General features: G+C 42.3%; 2 protein-coding genes across 5 annotated transcripts in view; one reads left to right on the top strand and one right to left on the bottom strand.

Moving 5' to 3' along the window:
* thbs4.L (thrombospondin 4 L homeolog) overlaps positions 1 to 18,562 on the bottom strand; it is a 45,622-nt gene that overhangs the window by 25,147 nt on the left and 1,913 nt on the right. Inside the window, 3 exon segments of the mRNA NM_001088128.1 lie at positions 10,057 to 10,159; positions 11,295 to 11,542; positions 14,700 to 14,903. Coding sequence (NP_001081597.1) covers positions 10,057 to 10,159; positions 11,295 to 11,542; positions 14,700 to 14,903 — 555 coding nt within the window.
* LOC121395473 lies at positions 673 to 11,356 on the top strand. 4 transcript variants are annotated; one of them, XM_041569051.1, is made up of 3 exons: positions 673 to 1,373; positions 1,967 to 2,241; positions 11,313 to 11,356. In XM_041569051.1, exons 1-3 carry the CDS (start codon positions 1,024 to 1,026, stop codon positions 11,339 to 11,341), a joined length of 654 nt encoding a protein of 217 aa, XP_041424985.1. In that variant the 5' UTR covers positions 673 to 1,023; the 3' UTR covers positions 11,342 to 11,356. The 4 variants fall into 4 exon arrangements, with proteins under 4 accessions (XP_041424985.1, XP_041424983.1, XP_041424980.1 ...); XM_041569049.1 differs by lacking the exon at positions 11,313 to 11,356 and adding an exon at positions 6,901 to 7,439; XM_041569046.1 differs by lacking the exon at positions 11,313 to 11,356 and adding an exon at positions 5,560 to 6,536.

The following is an 18,562-nucleotide window of genomic DNA, read 5'->3' as shown; positions in this document are numbered from 1 at the left end:
TTCCAGGAAAGCCGTATTTAATTCTTGGTTACAAAAAAAATCTCCCTCATTATCGGACATCATTTCTTATATGAACCAACGTAGTTGGCAAGAAGCCTAAACAGCTGAAACAAAAGGAAGTAATTCCATAGATTCTTTTAGGCTTAGTTGGTCTCCTTTTTTTTGAGATCTGCGACTCCAGTACTAGTAGTCAAATAATTTGGTTTCTTCAATTGTAAAGTGAATGTTTATTGGGTAGTCCGGCATTCCAGATGATAATGGGCTTTTTCTTTCTTTTCTTTTTATTGCATTTATATCCACTGGCTTAGTAAATTTTAGTTCGTTTTTGTTCATTTTCCTTTATTTCTTCATTGAATGTTATACATTTATGATAACAACATGCTATTGTGTTGAATGCAGTATTTTTCTTTATCTGCATAATATTTGCTGTCATTTTGATTTCATTTGTTTAATATGAAAAAATCAAATAAAATATTTCAAACTCAAAGTTGAACAACCTCTTTAAAAATTGTAAGTATAACATTTGAGCACTACTGTGTTACATGCTCTTCTGCTATTACTATCCCCACTATATAAGGCTACAATGTTATGGCTATTTATACTCTTTATTGGTTATCTTTCTAGTCAGTCCCTCACCTATTCATATTCCAGAGTATCGATGTCTACATCGAGGGAACGAAACCTGTATAGGGGAGAGTGGGACTTAGGCAAGGGACCCCTTCCCCCAGGGCTTTAGGTACTTTGTCACGCAGCTGGGGCTGTTTGCCACCCCAGCCCCCCCTTTCCCTCCCCCTGGACACATACAAAGGGAACAAAGGGAGAGATACCTGGTGGCTGGAAAAAAGGGGGCGGGCTGGGGGAGGTAAAGGGGGCTGGGGCAGAGAAGGGACAGATGCTTAAGGAGGAAACCAAGCCAGGAGCAGCAGACTAATTTTTGTTTTTGTTTCAGGCAGATCGCTAAGAGCTGTGCGGCAAGAACTCACCAGGAAATCTGCAGCTTGAAGAGATCCGGTCATCGCTGAGATGGAGGCGAATGCGGCCCAAGGGGTGGAAATCGGAGCGACGAAGAGGAAAGCCCTGATGCCCAGGAGGTTCCGGGAAGAGACAGAAGGCTCGGCAGGGGACATCGCTAGGCCCAAGAAGAGGGTAAGTTGTTCCCTGCAGGTCAGGAGTCGGGCAGCGAGCGGTGGATGCGGCAGAAGAGACGGCGTCGTCAGCGAAGAGGAGGAAGCATCGCGAGAACGAGAACCTGATCAAGATGACGTCACTTCCGGATCGACGAACAGCGCTGGACCGGCGGTGCGAAAAAGAAAGAAGTTTGGAGGCGCACAGAGGATCGGGGAGCAGCACAACAAGGAGCATCCAAGGAAGAGGTTTGGAGGTTCAAGGGGGAGGCGGGTGGGGGGCTCGGAGGGGGTCCCCACTGCCACCAATGTTTTTCCCACGGCCACCAATGCCCCCCCCTATGCCACCAACGAGTCTCCCACGGCCACCAATGCATTACACCCCATAAGCAATAAGGCACCAGCCACCACCAAGGGGACGGGGGGGGCACGAGGGGCATAGTCAATAGGGCCCCACAGATACCCTCAGGGGGCAGATCCAGCACCAACGACCCCTGTTCACTCCAGGGTGGCAGAGCAAGCATAGAGGAGCTTCCAGGGGAAGAGGATTGGGGGAGGGAAGCTGCCCCCAACCCTGAGGAGGAGGGACGCAGAGGATCAGAACATGGCCATGCATGGGGAGCTGAACATTTCCAAGCCCCAGCGACCAGGGGAGGGGGGAGTTTCAGATTTAGGGGAAACAACAGACCTGTTTTTGAGCAACGGAACCCCCAGAGGGGATGGGGTCATAGAGGCTGCCAACAGTGGAACGGAAACGGTTTTAATGCCATGTGGGAGGGGGATGGTTGTAATACTGAGTATGGAGGTTATGACAATAATTATGAGTTTTTTCCTGCAAATAGGCAATGGTATAACCAGAGGATACCTGGATGGGCAGTGGGACAGGAGTTTCCATATTGGGATGGTTATCGGGTGCCGAGTCTCCATTTTAGAAACAGGGAGGAAGAGGAGAGCTGGTTGCAGTGGAGGAGAGAAAGAACGCAAAGACAAGAGGAGGAGGCAGGCCCATCAACAAGGAGGGAAAAAGAAGCCTATCCAGCAAATACAAGGGTGCAGAAAGAGGATACAAGCACACAGAGACCAATCGTGGCAATCGCTGCAAAGGAGGCACCTATGGGTGAGTTGAATGTGCAACATGACATACCAATTGATTTGGATTCTGATTCAGAGGATTCAGATAGTGAGTCAGAAGGGGGTAAAATGGTGGCCATACTTAAGAAGTATCTGAAAGGCAAAGAGAAAGGTGGGGGTATAGAGAAAAATTCAAAAGAAACCACTCCGGTAATGGTCCTAGCTGGGGCTGGGGATACATATGCATGCGCACTTACAGAGACTGCAGCACATTTACCTAAGAAAGCGAGAAAGTCTATAGAAGAGGGTAAATTTGTGGATATTTACAGTTTAACTAGGGAAGCAGTTCAAGAAAAGGAAGAAGGGGTGAAACAGGAGGAAAAAGGGAGAAGGGGAAAATCGATATTTGATTGGTTGAAAGGTTTTTTGGTTTTTTCAAGCGTATACCTAGTTAAAAAGCCGGAGCAGAGTTTGAATATCATAAAGTACATTGATACAATAATTGACACATATCTGTTTTACAAGGGTACTTCATGGTATGATTATGACCAGGCTTTCAGGAAAAAGATTGTAAATAGTAAAATGTTATCTTTTGGGCAGAAGGACATAGATTTATGGACAAGATTGGTGTCTAAAGAGAGTAGTACAAGCCATAATGTGAACAAAGGGAGCTATACGGTCAAACCAAGGAACGTGTGTTTCGCATACAACGAGAGGAGATGTAATAGAGGGTATGCATGCAAATTTAGGCATGCATGCTCTGCATGTGGATCTTCTCATATTGTAAGTGAATGTAACAGGAAAAGGGAGACCCAAGCAAACAGGCAGCCCTTTCGAGGCGCTCAGCAAAAGAGCGGCAACGCCAGTGCAGATGGGCAAGCTAAGTGAGTCATTACTTGGTTACCCAGATAAAGAGGCAGCAGTATTTTTAGCAAAGGGTTTTTTTTGGATGGTTTTAAGATTCCAGTAGCGCAAACACCCCCCCCCTAGTAAAATCTATAAAAATTTAAAATCACCTGGCCAGCATGAGGATGTTTTAAAACAAAAAATTGAAAAAGAAGTAAAAGCAGGTAGGATGGCAGGGCCATTTGAAGTCCTCCCCATAGAGGGCCTGGTGGTATCTCCACTAGGCGTAGTGCCCAAAAAAGAGCAGGGTAAATTCAGGATGATACAGCACCTTTCATATCCAGTAGGGGCATCAGTGAATGATGCACTAGATAAAGAACAGTGCAAGGTGCAGTACCAGTCTTTCGACGAAGCTTTAGAAATCGTAAAGGGACAAGGGGACAGGGCATTGTTAGCAAAGGTGGACATAGAGTCTGCATTTAGGCTTTTACCTTTACACCCAGAGAGTTTTAAGTTGACCGGGTGTTATTTTCAGGGAGCATTTTTTGTGGATTTATGCTTACCTATGGGATGTGCAATTTCATGTTCATATTTTGAGATGTTTAGCACATTTTTGCATTGGCTTATATGCCAAAGGTCGGGGAATGCGGCCATAGCCCACTACCTAGATGATTTTTTAATCATAGGGCCCAAACAAACAGGGAAATGCCAGGAAACCTTGTTAATATTTTTACAGATGCTAAAAGAGTTAGGTGTCCCAGTAGCGGACGAAAAGACAGTGCAGCCAACTACAAAGTTGACCTTTTTGGGAATTGAGATAGATACAAAAGCCAGGAGGTGCAGGTTGCCAAGGGATAAAGTAGAAAAAAGCAAGCAGGCAATACATAATTTAATGGGGACTAAAAAAGTAACGTTGAGAGAAATGCAACAGACTTTGGGGCTGCTGAACTTTGCATGTAGAATAATTCCAATGGGTCGGATATTTAAGAGAAGGTTGGAAAAGGCTACGACAGGGGTTAAAAAACCATTCCACAAAATAAGGATAACTAAGGAGTTAAGAGCAGATTTGGGTGTTTGGGATAGTTTTTTGACAGAATTTAACGGAATAAGGTTATGGTTATCTGAGACAAGGAATAACAGAGAATTGGAATTGTTAACAGATGCGTCAGGTAGCATTGGTTATGGAGCTTACTTTGCAGGAAAGTGGTGTGCTGGCAGGTGGCCGCAAGCATGGCGTGAGTTGGGTTTAACTAAGAATTTGACTTTGCTAGAGTTATTCCCCATAGTAGTAGCACTGGAGCTATGGGCAGGAGATTTTAGGGATAAAGCAATTCGGTTCATATCAGACAATATGGGGGTGGTGTGTGCAGTTAATAATTTATCATCGGATTCAGCCCCAGTAATCAATCTATTGAGACAGTTAGTTTTAATTTGCATGAGGTTTAACATCTCATTTAGAGCGCAGCACATCCCAGGTGTAGAAAACACATTGGCAGACGCATTGTCAAGGGAAAAATGGGATCTTTTCTTTAAATTGGCACCCAACGCAGCAAAAACACCTCATAATTGCCCTGATAATTTATGGCAGTTGGTGAACCTCTCTTAGAAGAGCTGTACGGGAAATCTGTATCCGAGAGAACTCTTGCCGCATACAAAAAGGCATGGAAAAGATGGCAACTATTCTGCGAAAGCGGTAAGAGGGAGGGCAGCACTAAGGATTTGTTGTCATTTCTGGCGTTAATGTATAGGGAGGGAAAATCAAAAGCAGGCGCCAGCGCCACGCTAGCGGCGATTTCCCATTTTTCAGTAGCAGAAGGTAGACCTGAGATAGTACGCAGCCCAGTAATTAGGAAAGTTATAAAAGGATGGGCAAGAGCGGAGGGCCCTAGAGTAGATGAGAGAGAACCAATAGTGGAAAGCAGGCTGACTCTGGTCATAAGGGCATTAAAAAAGGTCTGTTTTGATCAATTTGAATATATGCTGTTCAGGGCAGCATTCACATTAGCATTTGGGGGGGCGTTGCGGTTAAGTGAATTGGTCCCCCCATCAAAAAAGGCAGCAGGGAAAGGTTTAATGGACAAGCACGTAGTTATACAAGAGGGGAAAGCATTGGTCTATGTTAGTAGATCTAAAACTGATCAGGAAGGGAAAGGGAGGTGGATAGGTATAGAGGCCACAGGTAAAATAACATGTACGGTCAAGGCACTGGTGAATTATAGGACAGTCCGGCCCGGGGGTGGGCAGCTGCTACTACTGCACAAAGACTCATCCCCCCTTTCTGCTTTCCAGTTTAGCCAGGTGCTGAAGAAGGCAGTAATAGTCAATGGTTGGGACCCAAAGAAATTTAGTTCACATTCTTTCAGAATAGGTGCAGCAACAGAGGCAGCAATGAGGGGGGAGTGTATAGAGAAGATAAAAAAGAGGGGGAGATGGAAATCAGAGGCATATAGGAAGTATATACGGCCCGTGGAAAAAATGAGAAATGGAAGCTAACCCTGCATATGTATTTACTTCGCAGCAAGGTGTGGATCTGCTGTCAACATATTGGTCATAGGGCACTCATTTATTTTTTGGGCCAAAAAGCATGCAGCAGGGCAACAGCTGGGGTTACCAAAGGAACACATGAAGTTGGCATGGCAGGGTTGGAGAGGTATGAGATGGGAGCAGCTAAAAGGTAGGTTCTATAACGCGCTCCATCGAGTTAATTTCGTGCATTTAGTTATAATTCATACAGGGGGAAACGATCTCACGTCAAAAAAGACTCCAGCACTCATAGAGAACATGAGGGCCGACTTGTCGGAGATGCTGGAAAACAGGAAGGTCGGGGGGTTAGCTTGGTCAGACATTATACAGAGGAGCAATTGGAGGGGGGCAATTTCACCCAAAGGCGTGGAGAAAGCTAGAAAGAAAGTGAACCGGGCCATGCATAAATTCATGTGTTCCTTTGGGAAAGGTATCATAAGGCACGACAACATAAGAAGTAAGCAACACCAGTTCTTTAGGGAAGATGGAGTTCATCTGTCAAGTGAGGGTTTGGATCTGTTTTTAGGGAACATCGGGTCATTTATTCAGGAGTGGTGGAAGTCACAGGAGGTATAGGTGGGCCATGGAAAAGGACAGGTGGTACCCCTCCCCCCTTTTCCATTGGGTGGCGGCAGTGCGGCTCCAGGAGAAAAGACGGTTACAGTGCAGGCCTACCCTTTGGAGAGTCACTAGTGTGGAGCAGACTTTGACTGCACGGTCTTGTCTGAGTCATGCAAGGGGCTGGGGTTAGCGCCAGTTATGCACACGGTTGGGAGCAGGAGGATGGGCGACTGATTGGTCACAGAGGGCGCTTGGCCCCATGATCCCTGCTCCCTATGGTTGTCTATTACGGTGTGGGCACAATGCCCAGGTTGGTGATAGGAGCCGCAGCTGGGGGTCAGGGGGTACCTAGTCCTTTTTAGCAAAAAGTAATAAATAAAGAAAGTGACTTCCACACATATTTTGCACCAATTAAGTCTCTGTGTCATTCTTGAGGGGGATGAGAGATGCCCCAGGGGATAGGGGTATCCTTGGCCTAGAGGGAACGAAACCTGTATAGGGGAGAGTGGGACTTAGGCAAGGGACCCCTTCCCCCAGGGCTTTAGGTACTTTGTCACGCAGCTGGGGCTGTTTGCCACCCCAGCCCCCCCTTTCCCTCCCCCTGGACACATACAAAGGGAACAAAGGGAGAGATACCTGGTGGCTGGAAAAAAGGGGGCGGGCTGGGGGAGGTAAAGGGGGCTGGGGCAGAGAAGGGACAGATGCTTAAGGAGGAAACCAAGCCAGGAGCAGCAGACTAATTTTTGTTTTTGTTTCCCACCCTCCCACCCTGTAGGTGGATGGAGGCTAAGAAGGTGCTCCAGGGTCTTCGGACCGATCGCCTAGATGGGGTCAGGAAGGAATTTTCCCCTGCGGTGCCAATTGGAAACACACACCGAAGGGTTTTTTTCGCCTTCCTCTGGAGCATTATTATATGTGAAGTCAAAGGTACTCCCTGAAATCAGCTGCGGCTACAAATGTGTGGGGGTCAGCGGCAGTGCGGCTCCAGGAGAAAAGACGGTTACAGTGCAGGCCTACCCTTTGGAGAGTCACTAGTGTGGAGCAGACTTTGACTGCACGGTCTTGTCTGAGTCATGCAAGGGGCTGGGGTTAGCGCCAGTTATGCACACGGTTGGGAGCAGGAGGATGGGCGACTGATTGGTCACAGAGGGCGCTTGGCCCCATGATCCCTGCTCCCTATGGTTGTCTATTACGGTGTGGGCACAATGCCCAGGTTGGTGATAGGAGCCGCAGCTGGGGGTCAGGGGGTACGTAGTCCTTTTTAGCAAAAAGTAATAAATAAAGAAAGTGACTTCCACACATATTTTGCACCAATTAAGTCTCTGTGTCATTCTTGAGGGGGATGAGAGATGCCCCAGGGGATAGGGGTATCCTTGGCCTATTACAAAAGGTGAATCTTTAGGTGAACTGCCCCTTTAACATTGGTAGACTGTTATGTTGCCTAGTGACCCTAGTGTTCTCTTGCATTTCATTATTCATCAATGTTCCAATGGGTTCGCTTTTGCCTGGCTAAACGCTTTGGTTAAGCGGACAGATCTCAAAGACTAAAACATCTGTGAATATGAATGGTTTCTGTCGTTTAGTCTTGGCTGTAGAAGCGGTGTTATACTGCAGTTTTCGGGAAACATCTTGTTTAAAATTATTGCAGAGGATTAGTAAGGCAGGGTGAGTGCCAAATAGTAAAGGCCAGAAGTTATATAACAGCTTGCGGTATCTGTCATAGAATTGTGAATCTTAATTGAAATACCTGTTTCAATATTTTAGCCAGTTTTAATAGCGTCCAATAATCCACTGCTTGTTAACACATTAAATACAGATTGACATGTTCTACTTGGAACTGTTTGTGCTGTAGCTAAACACTATTATTACAGGAATGCTCAGGACCTGGGCTTCTCCTGATAACGGATCTTTCTGCAATTTGGATCTTCATGCCTTAAGTCTACTAGAAAATCATTTAAACATGAAATAAACTAATAGGCTGGTTTTGCCCCCAAGAAGGATTAAGTATATTTTAGTTTGGATCAAGTACAAAGTACTGTTTTATTATTGCAGAGAAAAAGGAAAAAAAATTGGATTACGTGGATAAAATGGAGTCTATGGGAAATAGCCTTTCAATAATTTGGAGCTTTCTGGATAACGGGTTTCCAGATAACAGATCCTATACCTTTACTGGGATAAAACAAACCAACATAGGTGTAGGGTCTGCAATATGATAAAACATAAAAATGACATTAAGAGTTTATGACATAATATGCTGTATAAGCAGATCGGATCTCCTTCTCTCTTACTCTTATGATACTGGGACTCCATTCGAGCCAAGTCTATTTTCAATGGGTGCATTAAGGCACTGCTGAAAACTTTGGCAAAAAGACTGACCACTGTCATTTGCTCACAAATTCATCCTTGACAGACTGGATTCATGGATGGTCAACAAATATAAATATCTTTTAGTTAATTACTACCATCTTGAGTTAGAAGGTTCTGGTGGTGTCCACGGACATTTCCAAGACTTTTTAAAGCTTTAGAACCAGTAGTGGGTCTTTTTATGCTGGGATAAGATTCTCGTTATCAGAGGAAACCATGGGAACCCAAGCATGGGGCTTGTTTTTGGGTCCTGACCTATAGGTTAACAATTTCTGACTTTGTCACAAAGTCAAGTGCAATGGTCTGGGGCTAAAAAATAGAATTTTTAAGATAAACAGGAATGCTCAAGACCTGAGGTTTTCCCGGATAACAGATCCATAATTTGAATCTTCATACCTTTAGTCCACTAGAAACCCGTTATCCAGAATTCTCAGAATTACAGAAATACCATCTCCCATAGACTCCATTTTATACAAATAATCCAAATTTTTATAAATAATTTCCCTTTTCTCTGTAATAATAAAACAGTAGCTTGTACTTGATCTAAACTAAGATATAATTAATCCTTATTGGAGGCAAAACCAGCCTATTGGGTTTATTTAATGTTTATATGATTTTCTAGTAGACTTTAGGGGGCCCATTTACTTAGCTCGAGTGAAGGAATAGAGGAAAAATAGTTCAAATTTCGAATGTTTTTTTTGGCTACTTCGACCATCGAATGGGCTACTTCGACCTTCGACTACGACCTTCGAATCGAACGATTCGAACTAAAAATCGTTCAACTATTGGACTATTCGATAGTCAAAGTACTGTCTCTTTAAAAAATTCTTCGACCCACTAGTTCGCCACCTAAAACCTGCCGAGGCCAATGTTAGCCTATGGGGAAGGTCCCCATAGGCTTCCTAACAATTTTCTGATCGAAGGAATATCCTTCGATCGATGGATTAAAATCCTTCGAATCGTTCGATCGTAGGAATAGCGGTAAATCCTTCGGCTTCGATATTCGAAGTCGAAGGATTTTACTTAGACGGTCGAATATCGAGGGTTAATTAACCCTCGATGTTGGACCCTAGGTAAATGTGCCCCTAGGTATGAAGATCCAAATTATGAAAAGATCCATTATCTGGAAAACCCCAGGCCCCGAGCATTTCTGGATAACAGGTCCCATACCTGTACTGTTTTATTACTACAGAGAAAAAGGAAATAATTTTCAAAAATCTGGATTATTTTGATAAAATGTCTATGGGAGATGGTCTTTCTATAATTCGGAGCTGGATAACGGGTTTCCGGATAACGGATCCAATACCTGTATGTTAAAACCACGTAATGTCTAACTTATTATTTTTAATCCAGTGTTATGTGATACACACCAAAGTCACTCTCCTTTGAACAAAATCATCTGAATTGTGAAAAAAAGCCTTTAATGGGATACAGCTGTCAGCTATGAAATCACCCTGGGGAACATGGGTTAATGCATCTCACTATACCACCCTTTATTACTGATGTTGAGCTGGGACTGAAGGAGAGCTAGTTATTTTAAAATATGCTTGTTTTTTCACACCCTTACCTGTCTGCTGTCCGGCTTCACTTTTCTGCATAAAACATTCTTGTATTGCTCCTACCTCGGACAGAGTGCCTCCCATTACCAGTTTTAATTCATCCATGGAATCCTGTAGCAAGAAAGTAAACGCATTCTAAAAACCGTACAAAAACTACTAGACATATATAGACATATCTGAGTATAACCAGTCCCCTTATTATGGAGCTCACTAATGCACAATATAAATAAAGCAGGCGTAAAGATTTAATATACTGTATATGTGCACATAATAAATGTTCTATATTTTTGCCATTCTGTTGGTGCTGAAATGTATATGTGGGCATATACGAGTTCCCTATTATATATTGCAAATGGTTATAAGGGACAAAATACCAAACAAAAGATTCAGGTGTTTGGGTTTAATTCAAGCAGGAATTCTAAACCCATTTCAGGGAACATTTTGATTCATAGGTTAATTTTATAAAAGGCAACGTCCATAGAGAGGACAGGGTATTGTACACAATCAATAACTTCTATAAACAAACTCCAAGAGAGAGAGAGAGAGAGAGAGAGAGAGAGAGAGAGAGAGAGAGAGAGTAGCAGACACATTTAGGGGCAGATTTATTAAGGGTTGTGAATTCGAATTTTAGATTTTTTTTTTTTGGTCAAAACTCTCAAATTCAAATTGTGAATTATCCATACTCGATTCGAGTTTTTATTCGAATTTCGAGATTTATTATACTCTGGCTATTTAAGAACTCATATTTGGCTATTTGCCACCTTAAACCTGCCTAATTGCTGTATAAGTCAATAGGAGAGGTCCAGGGATCTATTTAGTGATGTTTGCAGCCTTCCTGACATCGAAATTGAGTTTTTTAAATTCAAATCAAGTTTTTAAAATTCAAATCAAATTAGATTCCTGGTCAATTCAATTCGTCCGAGCTGACAAAATTCGATTTTATTAATACATTCGATTCGAAAGGGAGTTTATGGGAGTTTTTAAAAAAACTTGCATGAACTCGAAATTTGACCCTTGCTAAATGTGCCTCTTATTGTTTATTGGCTATGCCTGGTGGAAATCGCTTTTTTATTGTCTTGTTCTGAAACCCCTCATGTTAAGTAGTGGTTAGTTAAATTGCCAGCCAGTATGTTAAGATTACAAGTACCCGAAAATTATATAGATGTTCTATTTAAACCATACTTCATGTAGATGTAACATAGAACATACTGCATTTAGTGAAGGAAAGTTCCATTGTTATGCTTACCTGTCCCTTTTTCTGTAGTGTTCTTAAGTGCACAGACCCTGTGTTGAGCCTTATCCCTGATAACGGCCGGGGTAGATCTTCAACAACACCTGTCGGATTACAGTCTATGTAGAGCTTTGCAAAGCTTGCGCCCCGGTGTAAGCCGCTCAGGTGCAACAGAAGCGTGTGCTGCTTCCCATCAGCTATGTCAAGCTTATTAAAGAAGACTGAGTGTAACTTCCCATCACTCCGGAGGTATCGTAAAGAGGCTGAAAAAAAAAAAATATATATATATAAGTTTTTTAACATGATACTTTGCTTCTAATATGTTATATGTGTCACTATATAATGCCTGATGAATAGATGCATGGACTTAGGCCCTAAATGCCGCTACGTTGTCTGTGCTACCAGGCCCTTAATTAAATGTGGCAACAGATGATGTCCCCATCTCTGGGGTCTCCTTGATCCTATTCCCAACAGCCCTGTGATTGAGACCCTCTCTGACACCGACTGCAAGCCTGGGATGCCTTAGAGTGAAATATGAGAGAGGATATGGCTGTAGAGGTACAGTAAAAAAGAGCAGTAGATCAAACTGGTCAGCTTGTCCTATCACTTCCATCCATTAACAACCTGGCCTGTGTCAGTTGTTGGGAACATCACAGGTTTGTGATATTCCCAAAATCATTAGGCCTGTTATTCAGCCCTATGCCATGGAGACCTGTGAATTAAGTATTCACCAACTGGCATGCTATAGGCACTGGGAGGTGAAGTTGTACGGACAATGTTTCTGAATTTACATAATAAAGCACCAACATATTCTGACCAATGCAAAAAGTAGAAAGGGCCTTGCTTATTAAAGGAGAAGGAAAGCTACTGATGCAGTTTATTGCCAATAGATTAGCCACAATAGTGCAATCTATAAGACTATATTTATTCAGTAGAATGCTTTACCATACCCGAGTAAGCAGCTCTAGAAGCTGTTTGTTTCAGATAGCAGCTGCCATATTAGCTTGGTGTGACATCACTTCCTGCCTGAGTATTTACCTGCTCACTCACAGCTCTAGGCTCAGATTACAGCAGGGAGGGGAGGAGGGAAAAGGGAGGGTGAGAGGGAGAGAGGAGCAAACTGAGCATGCTCAAGCCCTAGCCCTGGAGGTTTATGCGGAAAACAGGAAGTCTGAAACAGAAGCCCATGTGTACACAATAGAAGGAAAGAAATGGTTTTTTTTGGGTGTTATTGTCTTTATAATTTTCTGTACTGTTACTTTGTAAATTTATGTTAAAAAATTTAATAAAAAAGTAAAAAGAAAAAAAAAGAAGGAAAGAAATGTGGTGTTTCTTTTAACAGAGGACTCAGAGCAGCATTACTTTGAAGGTTTACAGTATATATATATATATATATATATATATATATATATATACACACACATATATATATATATATATATATACACCTTTCTGATAAAGCTTACTTAATTTTAGCTTTTCCTTCTCCTTTAAAGCTTAAAATCTAAAAAAAAAAAAAAAGGTGGAGACTGTAGCCAACTCTCTGCTATTAGTTACACCGGCAGTTGTCTTTTGGCACGAATAATGTTTATCATCTCTAGACTGAAATCATGAACCCGATATTTTGTTTTACTTTAGACTAATCTTCACAATCCATTAAAACCTACCTACCTAGCCAATAAAAATAATTAGCAAGGACACAACTGGAACTCAGGACTTATAACCGCACATATTTTACAGTTTTCCCCCAATACAATTGCTTCCATCCTTATCACAAGTGTTTTTTGTCAAATAGAGTCACAGCTCTGCCTGTTCTATAGCATACAAGCAGTACATTTTAAGTGTCTCTCAACCCCGGGGATCAATAATTTTTTACCAAAAATGTGACACAATACAAAAAAAAAGGTGGTAACGTTAATTCACAGCAATACACATAATTCACAGCTTTACACTCTTTTATATGTTTAAACAGCTGGGATATAATAGTTTCACTTTATCAGGAATTTAGAAAAGATTCCACCATAGTATATTGGTGCTTTGCTTGGACGAGTGAATCTAAAATTTTGGGTAGAGAATTCCATATTATGCCTCTGACAGATCTTCTCTGATTCCTTTTAATCTATTACATATGGATGTGTGTGTGTAAAATATATATATTTACAGTAGAGATGCACCGAATCCAGGATTCATTTCTGGGATTTGGCCTTTTTCAGCAGGATTCAGATTCGGCAGAATCCAAGTGCCTGGCCAAACCGAATCCAAAAAAGTCATGTGACTTTTTGTCACACAAACAAGGAAGTAAACAATTTTTAATCGCTCACTATGTGCATGGTTCTCTTTCTCTCCTTCTCCCCTTATTTACATATGCCAATTAAAGTTCGGATTCGGTTCAGAACTAGACCGAATCTTTCACAAAGGATTCAACGTTCAGCCAAATCCTAAAATAGTGGATACATCCCTAATTTAGAGAGAGAGAGAGCATAATGTTACCTCCATTGTAAAATATAAGTTCATTAGAAGTCAGCTAGGAGTCCCACGACCATATAAAGGCACAAAGTTGCAGGTGTCAATTATAACACCACTAAGCAATGTTTATATAGTGAATAAAGTACCCCCTCTTGTAAAATATAAGGATATTATAAGTTACCGAGGAGTTTCATGACCATATAAAAGCAGAAGGCCGAAGGACGAGTGTTTTTATACAGGTCATGGAATATCCTCATATATTGCTACTGGGGGTACTTTATTTATTATAATACACAAGTTTCAGTGAGTCATATGACAAAAATGACATCAGAACTCACCGTTTATAACTGATGACATCAGAACTCCCCGTTTATAAGGATATCATTTACAAGATATTCATGGCTTTTGTGTATTATAAGAATATATTTTACAGGCTATGAATTGCTTGTTTATACACTTGTATATAAACTATATAGCCAAAAGTATGTGTATACACCTTGGTATTGACTATTTAAGCCACATCCATCACTGCTGTCACTACAAAATACAATGATATTCTTGGCAACTCTGTACTTTGTGGCAACAGTTTGGGGAAGGTCCTTTCTTGTTTCAGCAGGCTAATAACCCAGTGCACAAAATAAGACAGAATTGGTTTGCAGAGATGGGAGTGGAAGGACTTAACCCCATAGAATATGCTGGAAAGTTTATGTAAACCTGATCACCCAAAATCCTTGCCCAATTTACTCTGTATGAGTGGAAGTTAATCCCACCAAGAATGTTCCAAAATCTAGTGTAAATCCTTTCCAGAAGAATAGAGAGTACAGACAGTTTTAGCAGCAAAGAGAGAGGACTAACTTTATATTTGGAAGGTGTCCACATACTGACAATGTCATATATATATAGATATCAGTATTGTATTATGTACTATCTATTTGGTGTGTCTCAAAGACTTACCTTTGTTTAAACGACCCATAACTGTGAATTCAAAGAACCTGCTGTTGTCACTGGTGGAATAAAGTCCAAAGAGCGTAACTGTGGACTTGGGCTGCAGTTTGAAAGTTGACAAGACATACACCTCATTCATGGAAGGATTGCTCAGTGCGCTTTGAAGGAAAGAGGTGACCTGCCTTTGAACCGACACGGATAGAAGATCGAAGACTGAAAGAGAACATAGAAGAGACAATCATTTTATTTGTTCTTGAGGCATCAGGAGATGGAAACCAGAACTAGGAAGTTTGGTGACTTCCAGGGTACAAATGAAGGATTCCTTATGACTTTAATAGAAAGATGACTTGATTTATGATCGAAGAAAAATTTGCAGTAGGAGGTAAATTTCCATGTGTCCATCCAAAAACACACTTTGATGTGACAGTGGGAATGCAACAACAGATGTCTGGCTGCTACCATCTTTGTTTCTTGAGTCTTGCTACCATATGAATTGCTTAAACATGTTTGTACAGGAAAATAATATTCAATCAAGGACTTTTATTTCTTTGTAATCTGGATATACCCACAAAACTGAATCATTTAGCTATGGCCACTGTATCCGAAGGCTTTTTGGTATTATGTGAACACAACTACTCGCCAATGTTTCATTGTAAATAACTACATTAGAATATAGAAGTTTTCAGAAATTCAAATCACATGCAGCAACATATATATAGAGAGAAAAGCAGAATGAACATTAAGGAGCTGGACGCAAGCAAGGAGGGTAGATAATGTATATTAAAGATTCTCCTCCTGCAGCATGTGCCCCTTGGACTGAACTCTTTCTTGTACTTTTGTGCAGCTTACATCCAGGATAGTTCTATTCTTGTCCTTGATATTACAGTCAGGAATGCAGCCGTAGGCTCTTATTTTATACAAGCGATGGTAGAAGCTACTGGACGGCATGTAGGGAGCTCCTGCCAGAATACTGTAAAATGATTAGATTTACTGAAGGCTCAGATATTTAACCCATGAATATATCTGTTTTGATGTGAATTTGTGCAATTTTACCCACAGTGCAGTATTTTTTCACCAGGAATACAGCATCATAGTGGGCATCCATAAACAGAATGTGTTTGTGGAAGCAGATAACTTGGGTCAATCACAATCACAAGTTGCAGCACAAAGTTCTCTTACTGATTTTAGGGTGTAATCCCCTAGACACAAGTCATTTGCTTGCAGGGTCAGACTGGGACGGCGGATAACTGGGAACAAACCCCCTGGGCCCCGTCAACCCAGACCCACTCGTTGCCTCACACTTTTCCACTGCCCCCGACCTCCACTCTGCCCCTAGAAAAGTAAACAAAGGGGCTGGGGAAGACTAAGGAGGCAGCCCCAGAGCCCGAGTCAGACGCTGTTTTTGTATATAACTATAACAATCCCTTTATGTAAAGCTGGCCATACATGAGTGGATAAAAGCTGCTGACTCCATTCATCCAGACCAAATTGGCAGTTTATAGATTTGGGTATGTTGCCCTTGAAAATGTCTGTCCCACTGAAATCTGTCCAAAAATCAACCAGATTTGAAAATCTTTTAATGCAGTGTTTCACATCCTATGGTGCCTATAACACATTTACTCCAATCAATCTGGTCTATGACAAGTCAACCCATTTCAAGTCCAAGCTCCGAGGAGCTACGCAGCTGTTGTCTCTTCTAAAGAGATATAGGGGTTCTTTGCTAATCTCGGCCATATGGCTGTAACAGATAAATAAAAGTGCTACTAATCTTACTAAAGCAACAAAATACTGTACAACTACAGTCTGACATATGCGTTGCCAGGTGCATGCACACGCCTTGCCTGGGGATAACTATCATATAACCACAGATGGTCAGAGCCTATTGTAAATAAAGCTTGATCATGGTGCAAAAGGTCCCCATGCATTTATCCATATACTTTGCCATGAACAACAAGCTTGAGTATATTATGGCCAAATGGATTACCAACAAACAAATGCTGTATAATAAGCTAAAGACATTTTTTCATTAACTTAATTTAAAAAAGCACCATTAATATATAGGCTATTTCGGTTAAAACGGGGGCTACAAATAGAGCCTGAATAACCTATTTTGAGACTAGCTACTAGTTTAATGCAATCCTGATGGAAGGATAGTATCCTATGGTAAATCACTGAGTCAGTCAACATTCCTCTTCATTAAGCCTTAGAACAAAGTTTGGAACAGAAATGTGTCATAAATACCAGCTACAAAGGATGTGCTTATTCATCTCTGTATGCTGCCATCCATAACAGAGGTTTAGTGTGGTGTTACATGTGTAAAAAGCAAATTAAAACAGCAACCGTACAATGGAAAAGTCTAATAAACCGGATCGCAGATGTGTGCTTTGCTAAGAGTAAAACCAGATGCTTGTACAGAGGTTTTACTAATGAGCAACAGTATAGAACTAACCTTTGCATGCGCATTGCTACATTATCATCAAACCAAATACTGGGAAAAAACGAGCTTTATTGCAAATTACAGTTAATTTCTGTGGAATCCATAAGTCTTCTAGGGTCTAAATTATTGGTCAACCTGGGGCTGGTTTAATAACCAAGATCATATACAGTCTCATCACAGCTGGACCTCCTTACAAATTGGGTGCAGCTGAGTAAATGACCTGCAAGAGGCAGAGAGTCATTACTAGCTGCTTCAATGACTCTTACTGCTCCCTGTAGCAGCCCCTGACTAGCCTTGTGCTAAAGGTATACTGAGCAGAATTAGCATATGTTCCTCCCATGGAATGTTTCTTCTACATCCCTAGTGTTGCCTTGTGTCTAATGCCCAATATGCAACATGCCACAGTATGGTGTATTTATTGCTTGTGGTACTGGGAGACAAGGGAGTAAAATCTATTCCACGTCTAATTTTAGCCGATTTTATAGCCTTATTTGCTGAGCTTCAGTTTCAATTGAGGGCAATGACAGACAAAGAGTTTTGTTGTCCACTGTCCACAAAGCTTCTGAAAATATATTTCCCTTCACTAACACGATAGCGATTGCCCACATGTGGATAAATGTGGAAGGAGGCATATTCTGGCAATAACCCTGGATCACTACATGTAAAGTGTTTTATATTCAGCTATCCCCATGTTAGGTAACGGAAAAGTGTTTTCCAAGGCAATAAATTAATTTGTGTTATTGCCCGTAAAGTTTTTATAAATGAATTCGCTACCAAGCATCTGTCCTTACTCCTTGCAATGTAGCCAAAATCAGCTCCCCTCCATACAAGGTTCTATTTCCCATAATACTCTGGTCTGTTATTCAAAGAACATGCAACTGGCTGTAGTAGAACGGAATCACTATCACCATCACTCCTCGCTGCCCTCTGCCATTGCTTCCCACTGCACTCTACTGTCACTCCCCAAAGCCCTCCGCCATTGCTGCCCTCCACTGTCACTCCCTGCTGCCCTCTGCCATTGCTTCCCACTGCACTCTACTGTCACTCCCCAAATCCCTCCGCCATCGCTGCCCTCCACCATCACTCCCTGCTGCCCTCTGCCATTGCTTCCCACTGCACTCTACTGTCACTCCCCACTTCCCTCCACCAGCACTCCCCGTTGCCCTCCACCATCTTTCCCAGGTGCCCTCCACAGTCGCTCCCCACTGCCCTCCACCATCGATACCCGCTGCTCTCAACCGTCGCTCCGCATTTCCCTCCACCATCGCTACCCACTGCTTTCCACCGTCATCCCCCACTGCCTTCCACCATCGCTCCCCTCCACTGTCGCTCCCCACCACCACTCCCCACTGGCCTCCACCGTCGCTCACCACTTCGCTCCCCACTGCCCTCCACTGTCATCCCCCACTGCCTTCCACCGTCGCTCCCCACTGCC

The sequence above is a fragment of the Xenopus laevis genome, chromosome 1L (genome assembly GCF_017654675.1).
Source record: "Xenopus laevis strain J_2021 chromosome 1L, Xenopus_laevis_v10.1, whole genome shotgun sequence".
Classification (NCBI taxonomy): domain Eukaryota; kingdom Metazoa; phylum Chordata; class Amphibia; order Anura; family Pipidae; genus Xenopus; species Xenopus laevis.
Note: the sequence above shows the minus strand (reverse complement) of the source record. Positions and strands in the feature narration are given on the sequence as shown.

Coding starts and splice junctions, on each gene's coding strand:
- LOC121395473 (XM_041569042.1), top strand. CDS start 1,024: ATGGAGGCGAATGCGGCCCAAGGGGTGGAAATCGGAGCGACGAAGAGG. Junction 1,374..1,966: donor AAGGAGCATCCAAGGAAGAG/GTTTGGAGGTTC, acceptor TCCTGCAAATAG/GCAATGGTATAACCAGAGGA.